Source organism: Mus pahari, chromosome 21, assembly GCF_900095145.1.
Source record: "Mus pahari chromosome 21, PAHARI_EIJ_v1.1, whole genome shotgun sequence".
In the NCBI taxonomy this organism is placed as follows: Eukaryota; Metazoa; Chordata; class Mammalia; order Rodentia; family Muridae; genus Mus; species Mus pahari.
The window spans coordinates 47,050,512-47,072,824 of NC_034610.1; the positions used below are offsets into that span (position 1 = coordinate 47,050,512).

Genomic DNA, 22,313 nt, shown 5'->3' on the forward strand with positions numbered 1-22,313 from the left:
CCTCTGCCTCCCGAGTGCTGGGATTAAAGGCATGCGCCACCACGCCTGGCATACACTAAGTTTTAATGGACCTTCCTCCCATATCTTTTTTTTTTCCCCATTGCTAAGAATCAGATCTGCTTAACCACACTATACAACTACTGAGCCACACACTAGGTCCCCTTCTGATTTCCTTATAAATTTAAGACAGGCATTAATACAGTGACCTATTTCTAAATGAGTTGACAAGAGTGTTTTGACCTTGGAAACTCAGGTACTTACAGGGGGAACATAAAACAATTTTTTTCCATTTTACCTTAAGTACTTGGCTAGTTCAAACCACAGTAGAGTAAGGAGAGTGTCTCTCTTGAGTAGGCACTGCGCTGAAGGACCTCTGTGTTCAAATAAGCTCAAGATGAACACATTAGTGTTAATGTTTCTCGAGCCCCCAGAAGACTGAGTCATAACACCAGAAATCATGACAGACAAAGTACAGTAATTTCTTTTTGTGAGAAAATTTGTGTCACCAAACTGACCTTTCAATGAAATGTGTCAATCAGCATGGTTGGGGGAGCCATTCTGTTGATCGACACATACACACACACCCAATGTTGTCTAAGTGAGTATTAAATACATACAACTTTAAATTGTTGTGGATTATTTGTGAAACTATTTTATGTGTTTTCTAACAGCCTACATATGTAATTTTAACTTCATCATATTGATGATATTGACATTTAATGTTATCATTAAAAATCTATTTTCTCCTTGGGAAAAAAAAAGAAACAAATACTTGACGTTCCTTGATCTTCATGAATCCAGCTCACAGCTCTCTCTGCTGTGTATGCATGTGTGGTCTCTTATATTTTGTCTTAGTTGGGTCAGGGTTTTCATTGCTGTGATGAGTCACAGTGACCACATCAACTCTTATAAAGGAAAGCGTTTAATTGGGGCTGGTTTACAATTCAAAGGTTCAGTCCACTGTCATCATGGTAGGAAGCATGGCAGCAAGCAGGCAGACCTGGTGCTAGAGACGGAGCTGAGAGTTCTGAATTCTGATCAGTAGGCAGCAGGAAGAGAATGCAACACACTTCTTCCAACAAGGCCACACCTACTCCAACAAGGCCACACCTCTGATAGTGCCACTCCCTATAAGCTATGGGGCTATTTCCTTCCAAACCATTACAATACCCATGTAAATTACAGCATTCGATCGCGGCAATAACACTCGACCTCCCTAGCCCACTTAGGTAACAGGACTCTTAGAGGATAACCTAGAGAAATTTGGACATGGTTTTCCTGCAGATACCCGTGAAGTACCTGTTCTCTGCCGTTCTGTTCCCTAGGCAATGAGGCAGTTAAGAGTCCAAGCATGCACACAGGCCGTGCATGCACTAATGAGTTCTGGGTGATATAGGACATCTGAAACTGTTCATGGACTGCCACTGAGGAATTGATACCACTTGACTGAGACCCGTGCGAAGAGGCTCGGGAAATATTTCCAAGGACAGAGGAGAGAAAGGACAATCCCGGTAGAGCAAGCCCATGAGCCAACACCTCTGTCCGCTGAGAGTGGTCGGGTGTGGGGCAAGTGGGACAGTGTCACCAGACAAAAACCAAGAACGTTGAGTGGATTCTGAAACCTCGCCCGGTAACTCTCATATCTGAGAATGGCAGGCATTTCATCTACTCCTGACTCGGTTCCTGTCCTGGAGCATGTGACCATGATTCCCCACATGAGGATTGTGACAGCTAGTAGCATAGAGCCCAGAATTCTCCATCCTAATGAAGTGACTAGGTTAGCCGACTCCCAGTGGTTAGCCAATAAGATTCCCTTCCCAGACATCCCTTCCTACAAAAGGTATTTAAGCACTGGTCCACCCTGATGAAGTGATAGTCACGTGTTTTCCACAACGAACAATGAATAAACAGTTTGGGCAAGCAAGGACTATCTCTCTTCTCAAGAACCGCAGTGTGTGTGTGTGTGTGTGTGTGTGTGTGTGTGGTGCCTTTGTCATACAGAGCCACCTAAGTTTCCAGCAGAAGGCCCCTCTGTGCTCTGTATACTCACCTCTGAGCTAACCCAACCCCCCCCAACCCTTGCCCAGGGCCTTCCTTGTGGTTTCCAGCGGCATCTGGGTTCCTGGAGTTTGGGAACCCCAACTTTAGGCTCAGCTTGTGTCATTTCTTACCCTCGCTGGGACCCCCATCTTAGACTACTGTCTGCCACACTTGCTTCTGGGGTTCTGGGAACCTGGCACCCTGAGGAGGATGAAATGTACTGTAGTGCCTCCTCGTTTTGTCTGAGGGAATGCAGACCCACAGCAGAGGGAGTGTGCAAGTACCCGGAGCCAATGATTAATCAAGGCAAGCAATGGGGTGAACAGGAACGTCAGTTAAATCTGATAAGGCGTGGCATCATTGTGTGACAAGACAGGAAATGTCCTGGCAGATGTGAATTTGGAATTTACATAGGAATGCACATATAACTGATGTGTTCGTTTCCAGGGTAACAAAAGGATCACAAAATAGAAAGCTTAGCTTTCATTATTCTAACATCCCTGCCATTAAAGACAGGGGGTACTCAATACAGGAAGTCTGCCTCTGGTGACATAGCAGTGCACTTCTCTAGTCTCCATCGTCGACTCTCTTACTCCTTCTATCTACATCACTCCTTCTATCGACATCACTCCTTCTTTCCGGTGGAATCCAGCAACATCAGCCAAAGCCCTGGTAGATGGTTAAAGTTGGAAGGCTGCCACCATCCGTTGCTGTCCTCAGTACCTCCCCAGAGGGCGCTGTGGCAGTACAGGTGCCACCCAGTTGCACTCAGCACCTCCCCCAAGTGGCACTGGGGTTCTGTTCCCCTTGCTCCACCTCTCTCAAGACTCTGCCAGCTCTATCTTGACCCAAGATCCTCACACCCCTCATCTCTCATGCTGTCCTGTTGTCACCAGCTGACCCTGTGTACAGTATCTGGGGACAAATCATTTCTCCAGACAGCTGCCCAAAGCCTTCAGGAGGCAGTTCCACCTCAAAGCTGCCTTCAGAAAAGACTATATTTAGACATAATGTACATATTAATATAAAACCTAATTGACATCATTGTGGCTACTTTAGGAATACTAAACTGGAAAACTAGAACAATAAATGTTTCTCTTCGTAGGGAAAGTGGAAGATTTGGGGCGTACTTGAGAAATGGATGGGAAGGTTTTGAAGTACTCTAGTCAACACAGGTAAAAAGGAATTAAGTGTGTGTATAGTTACTTCCTATGTTGCGAGATTTTACTTCATCTGTAAATCAGAGCTCTAACTTCAATATTTTGAAATTTTCTACAATGTAAGCTCTACACTAGATAATTAACTTCATATAAATATAACTTGGTTTTCACAAAGAATCAAGCTTGATACCTTCTAACAGAGTTTAAAGATGTACAGGTTTTGCACAGATATATACATATATATACACATATATACATAACATACATACACAGACATACACACAGATAGATATACATACAAACATACATACACACACAACACACACATGCACACATGCACATATACACACAAACACACAATATACCCACATACATACACACACGTACACATACAAACACACATACTACACATGCATACACACTCACACACACCACACACTCACACACACACACACACAAACATACACACATACACACTGCGTTGGAAGCTTTGTGTCAACTTGACACAAGCTAAAGTCATCTGAGAAGAGGGAACTTACTTCAGTTAAGAAAATGCCTCCATAAGATGGGGCTGTAGGCACGCCTGGAAGATGTTTTCTTAATTAGTGATTGATAGGGGAGGGCCCAACCCGTTGTGGATGGTGCCATCCCTGGGCTGGTGGTCTTGGGTTCTATAAGAAAACAGGCCAAGAGGAGCAAGCTAGCAAGCAGCACCCTTCCATGGCCTCTATTATCAGCTCCTACATCCGGGTTTCTTTCCTGCTTGACTTCCTGTCCTGATTTTCTACATGATGAACAGCAATGTGGAAGTCTAAGCCCAATAAATCCTTTTTTCTCCAGCTAGCTTTGTCGTGGTGTTTGATCGAAGCAATAGAAACCTTAAGTAATAGAAGTGTGCCCCCCCCCGCGCGCGCCCGCGCGCGCGCGCCCGCGCACACACACACACACACACACACACCCTATACTGATATCCTCATACACTTGGACAGCAGTAGTACAGAGAGCAACAGTGTGCTTATCGGTATTTTGGTCTGATTTCCCCTTATTTGTTATCCTATTTGTTTTTGTTTGTTTTGTTTTTTAAATCAGACAAGAGTTTGCTTCTGAAATATGGTAAAGTGCACATAAACTAATGAGGAATCTAATGTGTCCTCAATATGAATACTGAGCACCTGGAATACAGGAGTGTTGGGTTCAAAGACCAACAAGCCAAGCAAGACTTGAGATTAACAGGACCATAACCAGAACTTAAAAGGATCCATGGCGGCGGCTGGAGAGGGACTCAGAGGAAAGCTGACCTTGACCTAATCCTCTGATGTGTAGGCAGAAGTCATCCCTTCACCATCAAACCAAAGAAGTCAAACCCGGGGGAAAGCTCCTAAATGAGCAGGAGAACTAAGAATTGCACCCCACCTTCCCAGCCCTGCCTCCTCCCAGAAGAGGAAAGACTGAAAGAAGGGAGAAGAGGGTGAGGGTGTGCCTTCCTTGCTGGATGAGCATGCCCCGCTACGGGCTCCAGCAAGGAAAGTCAGAAGTCAAAAGTTTGCCAGGGATGCAAACTGCACAGTTACCATCTGGGGGTGGGGGTGCTTTCCCTTTCTCTCCGCCGCACCCCAGATTCTCCCAGCTGTCTCTTTCCTCCCGTGGTCCCGAGAGGGATGCTTTTCTATCCCACCACTTTCCAATTCCTTCCCTAGGTCCCTCCCAGTCTGCACATCCATTCCTTTTTTCCTCCTTTCCTCTACCCGGCTGGGTCCTCTTTTCTCCGCCTCTTCCAGGAAGCTCCTCACGTTCTTGCCCTCTTAACCCAGACTTCAGGGACAAAATCGGATACACGGTGGCAGCAGGTGGATGCCTGGGGAGAGGTTGGGGAGTCTCCTGGTAGGACCCAGCTCCAGCGGGGGCGGGGACAGCGGGCGGGTGCGGCCAGCCCCGGGGCGGTCCCAAGTTGAGCTCCCCGGTATTCGCCCCCCAGTGGCTGCAGCCCAGGTGCGGCGCGGGACAGGAGGATGTGCGGCTGGCCGCTGCTAGTGCTGTGGGCGCTGCTCCCCGCGACGGCTGCGGGGAGCCCGGGCCGCTCGTACCCGCACCGCGTGGTCCTCGATCCCGAAGGCAAGTACTGGCTGCACTGGGGCCGGCAGGGCGAGAGGCTGGCCTTCCGTCTGGAGGTACGCACGAACGGCTACGTGGGCTTCGGCTTTTCGCCCACCGGGACCATGGCCGCGGCAGACATCGTGGTAGGCGGAGTGGCCCACGGGCGGCCCTACCTCCAGGTAAGCTCCGGTCCCTTAGGGGAGCTCCCTGCGCTGGGATCGCCCTGGGAGGGCGATGGGCAGCGGAGTCCACCCAAGGCGAGGCTGATACTGGCTCCGCGCAGTAGAGTCTGTCTCACCTCCTTTGCCACCTTTTGCTCCAGGGTCATCCGAGCCTGCCCTGGGGTCCCTGCCTGTGTCATTTGCAGTCTTCGCCCGGGGAAGTTTACCTCCTCGGGAAGCTCTCATCCTGGTGCCCCACTTCACCGATCATTGCGCACAGGCCACACGTTCCCCTCCACCCCATCAAGAAAAATAGACCACACTTTGGAGACCTAACCGGTCGGACCTGCGTGCACTTGCCTGTCTAAGGTTGAGAATCGCAGAGAGTCTCCAGTGGTTGGTTTTGGGGGCATCCCAAGGAGCAGCGCCAACATTTACTTGTGCATGCACGAGATGAATGAAGGGCCCTGAAAAATTACTTAAGGAAGTTTTGTTATTGACAGCTGTCGAGGAAGCCAGGTTTAGCGGCCCATACACAACCTAGAGTCTCCAAGCAGAACCCTCTATTCAGGGATAGGTTTTCCGCTTTAATAAGCAACAAATTCATCTGGTTCGCTCCCTGCCCTTTAGCTCCAGGGGAAAGAGCTCTGGTGGATGCTACCTGATACAGGCATCTTTATGTGTAGGGAAACGAACAGAATTCTGTAGTTCGGCTTCCTGGGTATTGAACTTCCTTTGGGTCATAGTGGATATATACACTTTCTTACGGGGCCAACTACCATGCAAGAACACAAGCCTTTGCTAAGAAGCCTCATGAAAACTTCTGAGATGATCTCCCCATGGGCAGCATAAGAACTCCCCTTGTGAATTTCAGCGTATATGGCTCAATACTTCCTCCAGTCTTCTAAGATGGAGTTTCACAGCATTCTGACTGAGGCGCTATCATATTGTAGCTTCAGTTCTGACGCTGAAATGTTTGGCTGGAAACAAATTGACAGCGATTCGAATTTTCGAGCCACCCTATCCTGTGTTTACTTCTCCCCACGTCGTCGTCATCACTTCCTCCCCACCCCCTAACCCCGTTTAAGGGCTGTACACCTCTGCTAGAGTGCAGCCTGATGGGGTTCGCTCTGCTGACCTCCCCCCACATGAACTTTTCTGATGCTGCATCATCTCAGATATGCATCATCTCAGAATTTGTTGGCTGAGAATTTGATCCCAGGCCTCACTAGCCAAACTAGCTTACTCTACCATGACTTGAGTAAGATGCTATCTTATTTTAATACCTAAAAATAAATAAATAAATAAAAGTTAAAGCTGGTTTTGTTGAGTGAGTATCATGACCCCAGCCCAGTCTATAGAAGTGGGCATGAGGCATCTTGCTGTGGTAAGAGCGATGTAGTACACTTTAAAATTTAACTTGATACTACTTTTGCCCAAACAGCAGGATTTCTAGAAAGCCCATACAATTAGATATCAAATGAAAGTACAAGGGAAGGATCCTGACCCAACTGCTGCTAATGTGCCCATCACAAACATCTTGCTAAGCCACAGACTATTTACTTCTTTTGTTTTTTGTACGAATTAAGTGTTTTTCAGATTGATTTACAAACTCTGAACTCTTCTTAAAGCAGTAGTTATATATTAATGTGAGACGCATTAAGAGTGGACACTGTATGTGCAATGAATGGGAAATCACCCTTTCTATTTTCTGTTGCTTCAGAAACATTCTTTGATTTCATATATGAGTTACTCAGTTTCTTATTTGCCTGACTTCCTTTACTATTTCATTTCCTTAGAGATTCTTCTGATTTTAGGGCACACATTAAGTGGCTAGGTGGCAAGAGAGCCTATTTAAAACCTCTCTAATAAGGTAAAATATTAATAATCTCAATAAAAAGTTCTGACTACAGCCAGCAATCTAGAGTGCGAGATTTTATTTTCTAATACTTAAAGCCGTTTTTCCTCCCTAGATATTTATTTAAGATTTCTTGTACAGTGGTATGATAGGTGTGCCTTAATTAACTATGCTCAAACCAAAACATGCTTCTTTAATGGAACATATATGATTTTATTAGTAGACTTTGGATTTCGTGCAATTTTGCTTCCAGTGAGAATAGACTTTGCATAGAACAGTGAACAAAAAGCGTTGGTTCCCTGGGGCATTAGAGTTAAGTACAGCATGCACCAACAGCTGGACAACGGCATCAGGCTGCATCATTTAACCCAAGCTGACATCTCAGTCACTCTCCTTTGTGTCTTTCCCCTTAGAGTTCAGCCCTTCCCATGTAATTTTGAATTTAAACCTTCATGGTTTTAATATTTTGACTTTATTTTTCAAAATTATCTATAAACACCCCTTTGCAAATGGGTATGACTATGGGTGATTGCTAAGCAAAAAGGAAGAGGATTTTTGGCTCCATGGATGCCACAAAGCCAAATGCCTTGGAGAAATCAAGAGGGCAGGCAAAGCAGGGCGTGCGTGGCCTGAGGGGAAGAGGTGAGATGCAAGAGCAACTGGAGCGTGTGGGATAGTCAGTCTTTGTCTGTTACGTTTTCAGGGGAGCACAAATTCACCATTGCCAGATATTTTGTTTGTATTGTTTTAAAGAGAACACAGAAATTCAGTGTGTGTGTGTGTGTGTGTGTGTGTACGTGTGTATGTGTACTGCTCACTCAAGTCTACACACAGTGCACACATGTATATTTTCTACTGGGGTCTAGCTGACAGATGATGTAATCTTGGACCAAAAAGGAAAAAAACTTAAGTTGAATCAACTGTCAACATAAATCATGAAGGTCCATGGGACGACGAAAGGCAAGTCTAACTTCCTTCCAGGGTGATTATTCTATGCCAGGAGATGATTGTAGTATCTGGGAGTCTTGGCCATTATCTGGGCTACTGACTCTTAGGTTAAGAAAAAAAATTACCGCAAACATAGTATTTTAGCACATGACCTTTATTTTACTCAGACATATATGATTTGAGCAGGGCTTGGAGGAGTCAGCTGCTATTCTCCATTCCGGGTCAGCTCTAAGAGGAGTGGTTGGCAGTATCTGAAGGCTTACTCATCTTTCTGTCTGTCTGTCTATCTGGGACTGAGGTTGACCAGTGGCAGGGCCCTCACTCGGCCAGTTCTGTGGTGTGACTGTGGCCTTTCCACCTGGCTGCTTGGCTTCCTCACAGCAGAGTGACTGCCCTCAGACTGGTCATCCCCAGAGGTCACAGTGGAAGCTCAGTGTAGCCATCTGCGACCTTCCATCTGAGTCACTGATGTACTTTTGCTGTTGTCACAGACACATAGACTCAGAAAGGAGCGGACCTTATCTTGATAACGGAGTGTGTCAGTGTAGCCATTTTTGTAAAGTGGATCCCACCACACCTCTCTCCCTTCACCAGACCTTTGGTCATTCTAAACACTTATGTATGATTGTGTACTCTATTTTGACATTGCTTACATCAGGAGACAATGTTCATTCATTGACCAATCCTATCCTTCTAATGGTATTCACCCCACCCCCACCTCCTGTTTAGCCACTCAGTTGCCTCTCTGTGAACTTTGGCAAACCTGTCTCTTTTAATGGTTCCCAATCACTTGTTCAGGTTAGACCCAAGGTTAGACCAAGGTTAGACCTGTAGATGACACTGTAACATTTGTTGGCTGGCTTACAGAGTCTGTGTGTGTGTGTATGTATATATGACATATATTATGTATAACATATAACCATCATATATAATATATGTTGTAAATATATTGCATATATTTTTGTATATGGAATGTAAATGTGTATATATATATATATATATATATATATATATATATATATATGTATATGTATACATGGATTTCCATGAATCAGCAAGGCAACTGGCTTAGTTAGTCTTAAAAATATACCTGGGGCTCCACATGGTGGCACACACCTGTAATCCCTGCACTAGAGAGGCTGAGACAGGAGGGCGCTGCGGTTGAGACCGACCTGGGATACATAATAAGATGCTGCTTCCAAGCAAACACGTGAATGAGCAGCACTGAGACCTAAGGGCCTGATAATTCTGGAAGTTCAATTTGCCCATCTGGGGATCTTCTGGCCTTCTGAGAGGTGTCATCATTTGTATCGGTCCAGCTACAGTCAAAATGGGAAGGAAGAGGGCAAGGGTTTGCTACGAACGGAAGCCTGCCTCTGGGAAGTCTACAGGATAAAGTGTACGAAGGATAAACGGGGCTTTACACTTGCAGAATCACAGTCCGTCTGGGGTGCTGGGCAGGCCATTTTCTAGTCTGTCTTTAACAGCAGGACCCAGGTCAGGTGGGAAACACTGTCCTTTACAACTGGCTTCTCAGAACCACAGTAAAAATACTTATCCTTTGCATCAGCCAGACTTTCAACCCTCTGATGGACCCCTGCCTTTCCCCTGTTCTCTGCCCCTTTGACACAACAGCTCCACCCCCATCGGGACCATTTAGCAACTGTGAGTGCCCATTCGAGGCTAGTAATCCCGTATATCAATGCCCAGTTTGTGTGAGCGGGAGAAGAGAGCATCATTGTCAGATGTGCTCTTGATTTGCACAAAAATGGATTCACCCCCTTGCTGTGGGGGTAGACATCACCCGTGAATGGAGTCCGACACATATGTCATCATTTGTGGTAACCTTGCTCGTTGGCCCATTCGAAAACTGAAGCTTTTCTGTGTGGAGCATCTGGGTCACTGCTGCTGGGCCTCTCCACTGAGGAAGTTCCTGCAAGAGATCTGAAATCACAGAAAACAGGGAGCATTCTTTGTGGTTAATGATGTGCTTCTTTTTTAAGCACACCCCAGCCAATTGCAGCAAAGCAACATTGGCAAGGCCCACTGAAAGCGTGCGAGGCGGACCCAGCTCAGCTCAGCTCCGTTAGGAGATACTTATAAATCTGGGATGATGCCCTCCGACTACCAGATGAGGGAGGGACCTTTCCAAGCTTTTTGCTTTCAGCACTGCTCAACAAGGAGACAAGTCCCACTGTTCAAATTCGAGATGGTGGTACTCGGCTGTAAGCTGTGTGCCTCTCCTGGCAGGAGCAGGAGGTTTCATAATTAGCCTGGAGAAACAAGCCAACCTCAGAGCCAAGGAAACAACGCACCTGAATTGACAAACAGAGTTCAAGGCTTTGGGCTTCCAGAGGCAGAGTATGGCAATCTTGGAAGGAGAAGCCAGAGTCCACTTCAAAGAAAATGAAGGGCGCTTGATGGCTTCATAGTTTGTAAAGGAGTGCTGTTGAAGTTACTCACAGAAGAGACGAATTCATTACACAGGACTGTGTTTCTGGGAATGTTAGAACCATGTGTAGTAACAACAACAGTAATAAAACAGTGCATACTGATGCCTCACAGTGCTTTGCTGTAATAGAAATTGATCACTAGTAAAGAACTTTTAAATAGAAAGATCCTTCAAGTAGGAACAACTAATTTCTTTCTGAAGCTTCTTCTAAATTTTTCTCTCTCTGTCTTTCTCTTTCTGTCTGTGTCTCTGTCTGTGTCTCTGTCTGTGTCTCTCTCTCTCTCTCTCTCTCTCTCTCTCTCTGTGTGTGTGTGTGTGTGTGTGTGTGTGTGTTAGCTACCTTTTTCCAAACCTGAGAGAAGTGAATCACAGAATGGGTTATGTATAACATGACTAAAAAAAAAAAATTGTAACATGTAAAGCATAACTTCAGCCTTTCAAGTGCTGGGATTAAAGGAGTGGGCCACCACACCAGCTTCAAGCTTGGACTTTTTTTTTTTAAACTTGCTAAACTCTAGGGTAAAAAATATGTGTTTAAGAGACAACATAGAGCAAGCCTATGAACAAAGGCTGTAACTGTAGGATGCTGCTCAATACACTGCTTGTGGATCTTGGGTTTAGTGTCTGGGACCTGCTTGGAGGCAACATAACTAACTCTGGAAAGCTATCCTCTGGTCTATCCGTGTGTGCACACACACCTCACACCCCTCTCCTCCTCCCCAGGCAAACAGTAACAAAAAAGGTATAACTTTATCAACTTTACTCCTGGGATCATCAATTTGATTGCTCTATAAATAAATGGTCTATTAAGACGGCATTGTTTGTTCACCGATGAGCCTAAGAGTTATGAGGTCTCCCTGCTGCTTTTGCAGGCTAAATGTTAGTAGTGGTTTGTGTACTTGACCAGTACCCCATCAGAGTTTGATGGCTCCCTTTCCAACTCCCTACCCCTTTCCTGCTCTCCTCACGATGTAGGGGAGGAGTAGGCCTTAGATCACTATTAAGAGGCTTTTTGGTGTCTTACAGATAGATCCAGAGCCTACAGTCATTCCCTCTGAATCCTGATTTGGTGCCACTTAGACTTCTAGAAGAAGCCTCCATAAAAACATATTCTAGTTTCCTTTCTAAATAACAAGAATACAGGTACACTGTGAATTATGTTTCTTACTCTATTTATTCTACTATAAATGTCACAGACATGTACCCCTCATGTTGTTAAGTCTTTTAGATGTGCTGATCATGTAACTCTCAAATGGCCTACCTGAGGTCAATATCTTAGGTGGAAACTTCTAGGCTCCGGGTTCCTCGTCATGGAAACCACCCGTGGTTTCCATACAGTGGCTTCAGGGAAGGCCTCGCCTATAGGCAGAAGATGCTGGGATGCCTGATCTTCCATTCAGGCAACATTGATTTACAGTTCTAGATGCTGTGGGGAGGGGGGGTGCAGATTCTAGAACCAGAGGGCATCAGGAGTCTTATAAGCCTATATTATAGTATAGAGGTTTCCATAAGCAAATAATTGTTTTAAAAAAAAAAAAGGCATCAGGAAGTGATAACTGTTGAGCGAAGAACTCAGATGGAGGGTTGTGAGAAGGTGTGGTGGCCTGACTTACTCACACAAGCAGGAGGAAAGCAAGTGACCTTGGGGTTGACCACTGAGGATTGTCTTTGGCAGTTGACCATACTGTTTCCAATCCAGGATGTCATATACTAGGAAGAAGTTGGTGTTGTCTGTGAGTAAAGGACTCTGAAGTCCTTGAATGCAGAAAACTATTTAGCTGGAGAAAAGGTAACGAATTGCCCTTTGCTGTAAGGAATTTCTGAACCACATGGGCTCTCTCTCCATCTCAGTGTTGGGTGCCATGATGGCCCATAACAGAGAGAAAGGATTCATGTTATGGCAGACTACAGAGCTGTGATAAGATGCCAGATAGCTGAGAATCAGGAAGGATATCGTCTAGTTCAACCTCAAAAAGTAAGTGATTTAAAAGTTCCCTACCCCCCCACCCCCAGTAACTGGGAACATTATCATTTGGTAAAGCAGTTGCTTTGCCAGCAGAAGGACTTGAGTCTGTTCCTCAGAACCCATGTGAAAAAGCCAAGCATGGTGTCAAACTTGTAACCCACTGCTCTGGAGTAGTGGGAAAAAATGGTCCCCAAGGTTTGCTGGCCCTACCCTGTGGGCACTAGCCTCCACTGAGAGAGCTTGTCTCAGAACTGAGGTAGACACTCTTGAAAAATGATGGTTGAGACTTTCCTCTGGCCTCCATACACGTGTGCACACCCTTGCAAAGGTATTTCTGCCACAGTTTCCAACTCCTCAGTACCCACCCCTGACTGAAGAAGACCACATATGGATACAGGGAAGCCATATTTTAGGTTCCTGAGGTAAATCTAGTATGAAGGCGAGTGTGCTCGTTACTGATTTTTCTGTGGTCAGGCTCTGGGGTGGAAATCATGGATATCAATCTGCAAGGGCTTGAAAGACTCCAGGGAGAGAAGTTCATAGAAAGCCGTCTCACAGTGACCATTTGATGGGGTGATACCTGTGTGGCTGTTCAACAGTGTGCTTTAAAATGGAAACACAAGGTGGTTGTTCTTAGCGTGCATCTAATGAATTTGGATATAGTTCTAAGCACTTCCCCAAATTCCTAGGCTGTGACGGGAGCAGCAGCTTTTACCCTCTGAGTGTGAAGTGTGTTTCAGAGTATGCCTAGCAAGGGCTCTCTCTCTCTCCTTCCCATAGCCCTCTTTATAACTACACACCTTATGCGGGCTTGTACTAGTTGTATTTCTAAGCAACAGTAATATCTACCCACACACAGTGTAAAAGGTAACAGTTATGTGTTGCCACAGGCTACCTTACTTCTTTCATTATTAACTGAAGGTCCCAGGTTCTAGGTTATACCTAGTCTATAATTTCACCAAGATGAGGGTTCTGATTAGAAACTTTTGATTAGAGTTAACAGTAATGCTTTCTTTTATATTTGAACACTCTCTAGTCTTTTTCAATACATAAATAGACAACCTTTTCCTCCCTCACCCATTCTGCAAGATCGCTAATAAGCTTAAAAATACCCTCGGGATATCCTTGCAGAGCGAGACAGAGAAGAGGTACAGGAGTGGTAGATAATTAGTATCTTGTTAGAGCATGGATGGAACATTGCAGGTTGATGACTGTGTCGGCACTGCCAAACCTCCCTCAAGGTGGCAGGAACAATTCCATGTGCTTGGCAGGATCTCAAGAGAGACGGTTGGGTAACTGGCATGGATAAGACCAGGAGTCTTCTAGGCTGGGTATGAGCCTCACCAACGCTTGTGCTTAATTCTTGTGTGGCCCTTGGCAAACCCTTCACCCTCCCTAAGTGGCAGTTTCCTTTTGTGCAGAAGGGAGATCATGTTCTTTAGCTCATGGGTTTTGCAAGGATTAAACAAAATAGGCATTAAAGCTCTTAGCAGAACTTTATAATTGAGAGCTATGACTGTAATGATTCCATAGTGAATTATGGGAACTTCCCAGTTTTTGACAAGGTGTTCACTAAATATACAGATAGGGGGCTTAAAATGTAAGGAAGTCTGGGGACAAAGTGCAGGCAGTTGGGTGGCGATTGTCTCGATCATTAAAAACTGGAGACCAACTTATTTCCGTAAGCATAGTTTATAGGATGTAACTGTATTTTCCTTTGCTTTTAAATTGTTCTTTTAGGTTAAGTCCTTAAGGTACATGCGAATAATACAGTAAAGCATCTAGTTTATGTTGAATAAAACTAACTGTATATGCACAACATTGTAAAATTGTACTAAATCTGCTTCATATGGTAAAGACCCTAGTTAATTTAGTAGGTAGATTTCAGTTCTCTGTAATGGGGCTGATAAACAGAGGTTGTATTAGCTAGTGATCCAAGCTGTTCCCATCAAAGGATTCAGTAGTGACACTGTACTATATCTCAGGAGGTTTACACCAAAAGGCCCTTTCTAGGAATAGCATTTTCAAAGGACGGGTGGGTAAATGACAGCATTCTGAAGGTCACTGAAACGTATGGAAATCTGGATAAACAAATAGCTGACAGTGTTTTCACAGAGAAAGAATGATCATTGTTATCATTCGGTGGACAGACTTCCTCCAGGAACACGGAGAAAAGAAACATCACTTGTAATGCTCCAGAAAACTAAAAAGATCCAGTTGACACACCATAGAGAGAGAAGAATACTGTAGCTTAGCATCAATGTTCGTGTCCGAGATGCTAACCTGGAGTGGTTGGCCCTGTGGGGTTGTGAGGTCCTGAACTTCATGCTTCAAGTGTTCAGCACTGTGTGCTTCTATCTTAGAGCCATCTCCGTAGACCTGGAGCGAAGGACAGACTAGGCAACGAAGTGTTTGCTGCACACGCAGGAGGCCTGGTGTTTGAATCTCCAGAATCAAATAAATAGCTGGGGAGAAGGAAGCCGGACTTGTGGTGCCGCAAGCCAGTCGAGTCACACTGGAGAGCGTTAGTGGTGGATGGCGGAAGGACACTGTAACACATGCACACTCCATTCCCAGACACAAACACATGCTAGGAACGCTTTGGGGAGAAAATGTGCTTGGTGCCAGCCAAGATTAGGTTTACCTCAGAATTAGTTTCCAGCTATAACCCAATGCAAAAGAGACCTAAACATGCTCTCGCATAATCCAAGAAATTAGCAGAGGAAGATATAACCATTAGAAAACTCCATGATATTTTAAAAATGACAGTTTCTCCTGTTTTTTTAAAAAATGTGTGTGTGTGTGTGTGTGTGTGTGTGTGTGTGATAGTTATATATGGAGTTGTTACAGTGTTATGAAAGTACCTCATATCTAGCCCTTTAATAAAATTCAGTATATTTAACTATAGATAGTGGATCTGTTCATATTTAAATCTGAAAAATATAAAAATAAGAATATTTATCTCTTAAAAGCAGTATTTGGAGGGCCGCCAGGGCAAAGCTGTTGAGTTTCTGAGGCCTGTCCCCAACTGGCTCGTTGCTTTCACCTTTCTTGAAATACTTCCTGCCTTCTGACCTGTCCACACAGTACAGATACTCTGCTCAAACCAGTCTCCTTGCTAGCCTTCCGTATCTCAGGAAGTGGCAGCTTTTGCTAGCTACAGTTAAAAAGTAGGAGCAACTGTTTTTCCTTCCCCTTCCTTTATCCACGGTTGAAACCCTATCTTCAGGTCCTCATGTCTTTCCTACCAGAATGTAAAAATCTTCCAATTCTCTTCGGCTGACCTAAAACCAGGGGGATTCCTGAGAGATGTCTGTATCTCCGGGTCGCAGTCTGCATCCTTCCTCCTCTTCCATTTCCACACAGTACCCACAGTCGTCTGTGAACACACACACACACGTGCATGTGCACAAACACATACACATGCACACTTGCATGAGAGGAAGCAAGGGGGGGAAAGGGCAGGAGATATGGAAAGGGAGGAGATAGGAAAAGAGGGGACAGGAGCCTAAAAACAAAGAAAAAAACCTGCTGTTCTAAAGATTTTCATTACTGCTTGGATAAAATAAACCTAGGTCCTTAAGTGAAGTCTTCTAAACTTTTTTTTTTAAATTAGAAGATGGGTTAGGAAGGAAGGAAGGAAGGAAAGAAGGAAGGAAGGAAGGAAGGAAGGAAGGAAGGAAGGAAGGAAGGAAGGAAGGAAGGAAGGAAGGAAGGAAGGAAGGAAGGAAGGAAGGAAGGAAGGAAGGAAGGAAGGAAGGAAGGAAGGAAGGAAGGAAGGAAGGAAGGAAGGAAGGAAGGAAAATAATGTTACTTTAATGATTACAACAGATATCTTTCCCCCAAAGCATATGGTTAGGATTGAAGGGTCCAACAATGAACTTTATTGAATATGTCTCATAATTCTATAGATGACTTTACATGAAAGCTGAAATGACTGACCTCGTGCAGCACTGTCAGAAAATCATGCCCCTTGGGTGGCACCTTAAAGAAGCACGAGTTCATATTTTTGCAATTCCAATAGGTATTTAATGACTCTCAGGAGACCGAGGGAGGAGCCTGCCTGATACTGCTTCCTGAGCACAGTCAAGTTCGATTTTGAGATTTCTTTTTGATTTCTTAGTGAAGAAATTCCTTATGAGAGTTGATGAAATGTGAAGATTTTTGTTTATGCCGCCAGCCAGGACAGCTTCGTGCAGCCTCCTGATCACGTAGGATCACAGATGCCTCTTTAACTCAACAGTATGGATTACACTGTGAATATTATAACACGGCTCTAACATCATCACAGAAGTTGATATCGTAAACAGAAATGCGCAGTGCAATAGGTTTCTAGGTTCTGGGAACAGAAGAGGAACTGCAGGCACCTGTTGCGGGAGATGTTGACAGATGAACGCGCTTCTCTCAAGACCTCCCTGCAGCTGTGCTTACATCCAGCGCCCCGAGCTGAAGCAGTCTATTCATAGCTTTTATTACGCCCACCGGAGTTGCTGCTTCATCCTGTTTAACGCAGCGGGCCGTCAAAGCCCTATTCTATAGCAGAGATTTCATTTCCGAGAGGAGGAAAAAGACTGACGATGAGCGAGAAGCAACTGAACATCTGTGTGATCGTGTTTCTGAACAAGAGAGAGACCTTAGCAATCCTGACAGCAAAGCCAGCTTTTGGGTACATTTTCTTCCTTTGGAAATGGCAGCCAGGGTTCACGGTACCCTATGAAATAAATACTGTCAACTCCCGGCCAACTGCTGGTGGGGGCAGATTGTTTTATTGTTGCTGCACAGCATTTTAAAGTCTCAATTACACACTTCATGGTATTTTTTTTCCAAAGTATAAAGTGTTGCAGAGGGGAATATCGTGTGAGAACATGCTTCTACAGGTATACATTCTGGAACACAGCTAAGGAAGATCTTCATTGTTGGATTTAACTAACTCATTTTTGGATGATATTTTATTAGGAAAATATGAACAAGGTCAGTGTATGATCAGTAAAATAGACCACAATCAAAATAATGAAAGTCCATATGGAAGTTGGACTGAGTGTCCGTGGCAGAATCAGTGGAGACCCACACAAAACAAGCAAAGAGGTGGGATAGCCGTGCTTCATATCTGTTCTGCAGAGCTCTCGAGCTGACTGAGCACAGCCAAGCCTGGCTTCTGTATGTCAGCACTTCTGCTCGCACTGTTTAGTGACTTCTGAAGAATCCCATTCATAAACCATTCCAGCTTCTGTGAAATTATGCTTCTTTCTATCCTCACTAGCTCCCTCGTGCTGCAGGGTCCTATTTTAATGAATAAAAAGTGTGTGTCTCTCTCCGTGTGTTTGTGTATGTATATGTGTAAGTGTGTATGTGTGTGTATGTGTGGATATGTAGGCAGTATGGGTGTGCACATGTGAGTATGTGTGTGTTTGTATACATGTATGTATGTATGTGTGTGAGAGTATGTAGTATGGGGGCATGTGTGTGAATGTATAGTATGTGTGTATGTTTGTGAGTGTGTGTGAGTGTGTAGTATATGTGTGTGAATGAGTTTGTGAGTGTGTGTTTCAGTATGTGAGTGTGTACTATGTGTGTTTGTTATATGAGTATGTGTGTGTAATATGGGTGTGTGTCTGTATGAGTAAGTGTGTGTATAAATGTGTAATCTGGGTGAACTCTATGTGTATAGATTGGGTGTGTGAATTTGTGAGTGTGTGTGTTTATGTTAGTGTGTAGTATGTATGTGAGTGTGTAGTATGAGAGTGTATGAGTATGTGTCTTTGTGTGTATGAGTGTGCAATGTGGGGTGTGTGTAATGTTGTAGTATGGGTGTGTGAGTGTGCATGTTTGTGTTAGTGTGTATTATGAGTATGTGTGTAGTATCAGTGTATATGAGCGTGTGCTTGTAGTATGTGTGTATGTGTGTGAGTGTGTGGTGAGTGTGTAGTGTATGTATATCATGTATGTGTGTGTGTGTGTGTGTGTGTGTGTGTGTGTGTGTAGTATGGGTGTGTGTGGTGGTGGTGGGGTTTGTATAGAGACCAGAGGTGGACATCAGATATCTTGATTCCTCTCCCGGCCCCCTTTTTTAAAAAAATGTTCTTAAGAGTCTCTCACAGACTCTAACTCTAATGCTCACTGATTCTGCTGGGCTGGCTAGCCAATGAATGTCAGGGAGCTGCTTATCTCTGTCCCTTTCCACTCGTGGTGTTGGAGTTACAAATGCACATTACCACGCCTGGCTTTTTCCACAGGTGTTAGGGATTCAAACTCAGGCCCCAGCTTGTGCAGCAGACACTGACTGAGCATCTCTCCAGCCACTCACTTGTAATTCATCTTAATTGGAAGTTTAGTATGTCACTATTTATGTGATATTTATAATAGATGCACTCAATGCATAGAAGGTACAATTAAAATGTTATAACAGCTTGAGCATTCTACCATAGCAGTGCCTGTGTACTGTGAGCCACACTCCTGTACTTATTTGAGGTCTCAGACCATCATGTACTGCAGGCAGATGCCTGAGTAATTACTCCTCTTGCATGTGCAGTACAGGTGTGTGTGTGTGTGTGTGTGTGTGTGTGTGTGTGTGTGTGTGTGTTTCCATTTGCTGTGTAGATCAGGGAGTGGCCAGGGTATCATTTGGTTTAATTATCAAGAAAGAAATAAGATACAGTGAAAACAAGCTGGGAAATTTAATATCACAAGTATTATACAGTATCATTTTATCAATGTCAACCTGTAGGTTATTTTATCCATATTTGAATTCTCAGTTGGTTAACGTTTGAGTATTCTAGTGTCATTTTCTTCTCTCTAGAGGACAATAATGCTCCTTTGATTGACAGCCCCTACCCCCAATCAGCACTTTGTCCTGTTCTTACTAAGCTGTCAGTAAAGAAACTCTTTAAACATATCTTTAAAAAAAAAAACCTAATCTACCTCTCAACACTGTATTAGCTTTCTTCCTCTTTCCTTTGTTTTTCCTAGTAAGAATGTCTGAAGGGCATGAAGTTTGAGATGGTTTTTGTCCTCTTTTTTTCCCTTTTCCCTCTCTTAATTGCACCTGAAGATTTTCCAATGTGCCACTTATGCTGTGCAGCACCACACTATGAAGGGTGGGCTTGGCTCTTGTCCACACACGTCCTTGTGTTCCCGTCAGTTCAACTTTTCCATTCCCACCAAGACCCACACACTAGATGTGTCCTTTTCTTTTTTCTTATTTCAAATGTCCTCACTGTGTAGAGTAGTCACCTCATAGACTCCCCCTGCTAGGTTGTGATAGTTAAGACTCCCAAGATACTTTTCATCGAAAGGCTGAAAGATCATGACAGCATTTCAGAGTGTCACAGAAAGCTGAGCTTCCCAGGGGCTAATCTATTCCAGCATCTTCCACACCAGGTTGTAAAGATGTAATTGACGGGATGGATTAACATAATATATTAGATCACCTTTGGGTGGTTCCCTTTACATTATGGTCCACCATTTTCAATGTAGAAATATATAATTAGATTAAAAGGATTAGCTGTCCATCTCTTGGCAGTTGCCTCTGGCTTGAGATGGTTTTGCAGTTGCTAGAAAGTATTCCTTGTTACGTAGGAATGCAAGGAGGGAAGTAGAGATTCAGAATGGCAGCAAACTCTTTCTGCTGGGATGACTGATGTAAAGTGTATAGAGAAATAGAACTATGAGTTTTGAAGTAAAGAGCAAGTTTCCGCAGGTGATGTTAGTGGAAAGGACCTCAGTTACAGTCAGAGACTAGAAGATAGAAAGAAAGAGCGTAACCAAGGCGAAAGCGGATATTTAAATGTTTGAACGAAATAATACAGAGCAAGCATGTACTATTATTAATCATAACAACTGTTGAAAGCTAGGCTAGGCTAAGCCTGAGGGAAACAGGGAACCTGGAATCTAGATTTTAGTATGTTGTAGTGCATGCAGTCGGATAAAATGCGGTGACATACTGAGAGAAGTGCTGTGATGTCTCCAAGCAAACCTTGACAGAACCGTTTAATTGACAGGGTCAGAACTGAGTTGTTGAAATGAAACAAAACAAGGCAGATTAAGCCTTTCAAAATCTGACTTGGTAGGAGGAGAAGTTGTCTGTACAGAGAGGAGTCATAGGGGAAAATTAAAAAAAAAAGATGAAAGCATGGATTTGGGTAGCTGGAAGAGTGTCGGGTCGTTAAAGACAATCTGGAAAGCATGTGCACACACTGGGCATGGAAATACAAGATTGGAGTTGAACTCGTTGAACTTGAAGTAACAGTAAGACTTGTCTAAGTCAAATGGGCTTTGGTGATATAGATTAAAAAATGACAATCTGAAGCCATTCCTTGGGGGATGGGAGGACTCAATAGGGCCAGAGAGCAATGGGGGATAGACTAGGCCTCTCACAGTGGAATTGTTAATATCCTGCTGGGGTATAGTGTGTGTGTGTGTGTGTGTGTGTGTGTGTGTGTGTGTAAATTTCTTTGGCTTGCTTCCAAGTCTTATTCTCAACCTTGGGCAGGAGGATGATTTCATCCCTCATCATTAACTATAACTATATTGTTGGTGACCCTTCTATGGTGGAAGGTTGAAAATACTACCCTTCCACTGCATGGTTATTAAGAGCTTTGGCTGTGAATAATCTCTTCTAGTGACTTTAAGGCTTTTGTTGACATATGAGTCTTCCTGGTTAGACCTTTTCCCCCAATTTTTATTAGGTATTTACTTCATTTACATTTCAAATGCTATCCCCAAAGTCCCCTATACCCTCCCCCTGCTCCCCTACGCACCCATTTCCCCTTCTTGGCCCTGGTGTTCCCCTGTCCTTGGGCATATAAAGTTTTCAAGACCAAGGAGCCTCTCTTCCCAATGATAGCTGACTAGACCATCTTCTGCTACATATGCAGCTAGAGACACGAGATGACTGTTTCTCTGTTTTTTGACTCAAGTCTCTATATACATGATACATTATTTTTATATTGCAGCCAGGGTCTTCTAATTATTTCTGTCTTTGCTTTTATGAAAATAAATACCTAGTTCTATGAGAGATATCAAGTTGCAATTTTTAATAATGTCTTTCACATTGGTATCAGGGTTATACTAGATATTTAAAAGTATGACTTAAAAACTATTCTCTTATTTTCTAGGAAAGCTGAAGAGGGTTTGGCACCCATGTTAGGTGCCACCTGTAGGCTTATATTTTTAAAAATCTACTTTAATACAGGTTCTTAAGTGCTTTAACCTCCCTTCTAGGCTATTACCCACCAGAAGTACTGGGAAATTAAGTAATGGGGCAAAGGATGGTGTGGACCTGTTTAGAAATAGTTCTTTGAAGCAAATCCAATCTTCATTGTCAGGATATCAGCTGTTCAGTTCACACAAATCAGCAGTGGTTGCTCAATCCACTCACAAACAGCTTTCACAAATCAGCAAGGGCAATTTGATCCAGAAATAAAAAAAAACAACCCTCAAGTCTCTGCCAATCAGTCAAGTCCACAGAAGTGGCAAGAAGCCATCAGAATATCACAAGAAGTTCTTCGGTGCATTTCTGTCTACAAAGTCACTGAAGGCAAGGTGAACCAATGCCACAGAATCATCAGTGAAGACCAGTGTCAGCAAAGCCTGATGACGACCAGCAAAGAGTGGCAAGGTGAACCAATGCCACAGT

General features: G+C 44.0%; 1 protein-coding gene across 1 annotated transcript in view; it reads left to right on the forward strand.

Annotated features, from left to right (window-relative positions):
• The first annotated feature begins 5,203 nt into the window (after positions 1-5,203).
• Moxd1 (monooxygenase DBH like 1) overlaps positions 5,204-22,313 on the forward strand; it is a 78,662-nt gene continuing 61,552 nt past the window's right edge. The window contains exon 1 of the mRNA XM_021221532.2: positions 5,204-5,473. Within this exon, the coding sequence (XP_021077191.1) occupies positions 5,210-5,473 (264 nt within the window). The 5' untranslated portion in view covers positions 5,204-5,209. The remainder of the gene's footprint in view (positions 5,474-22,313) is intronic.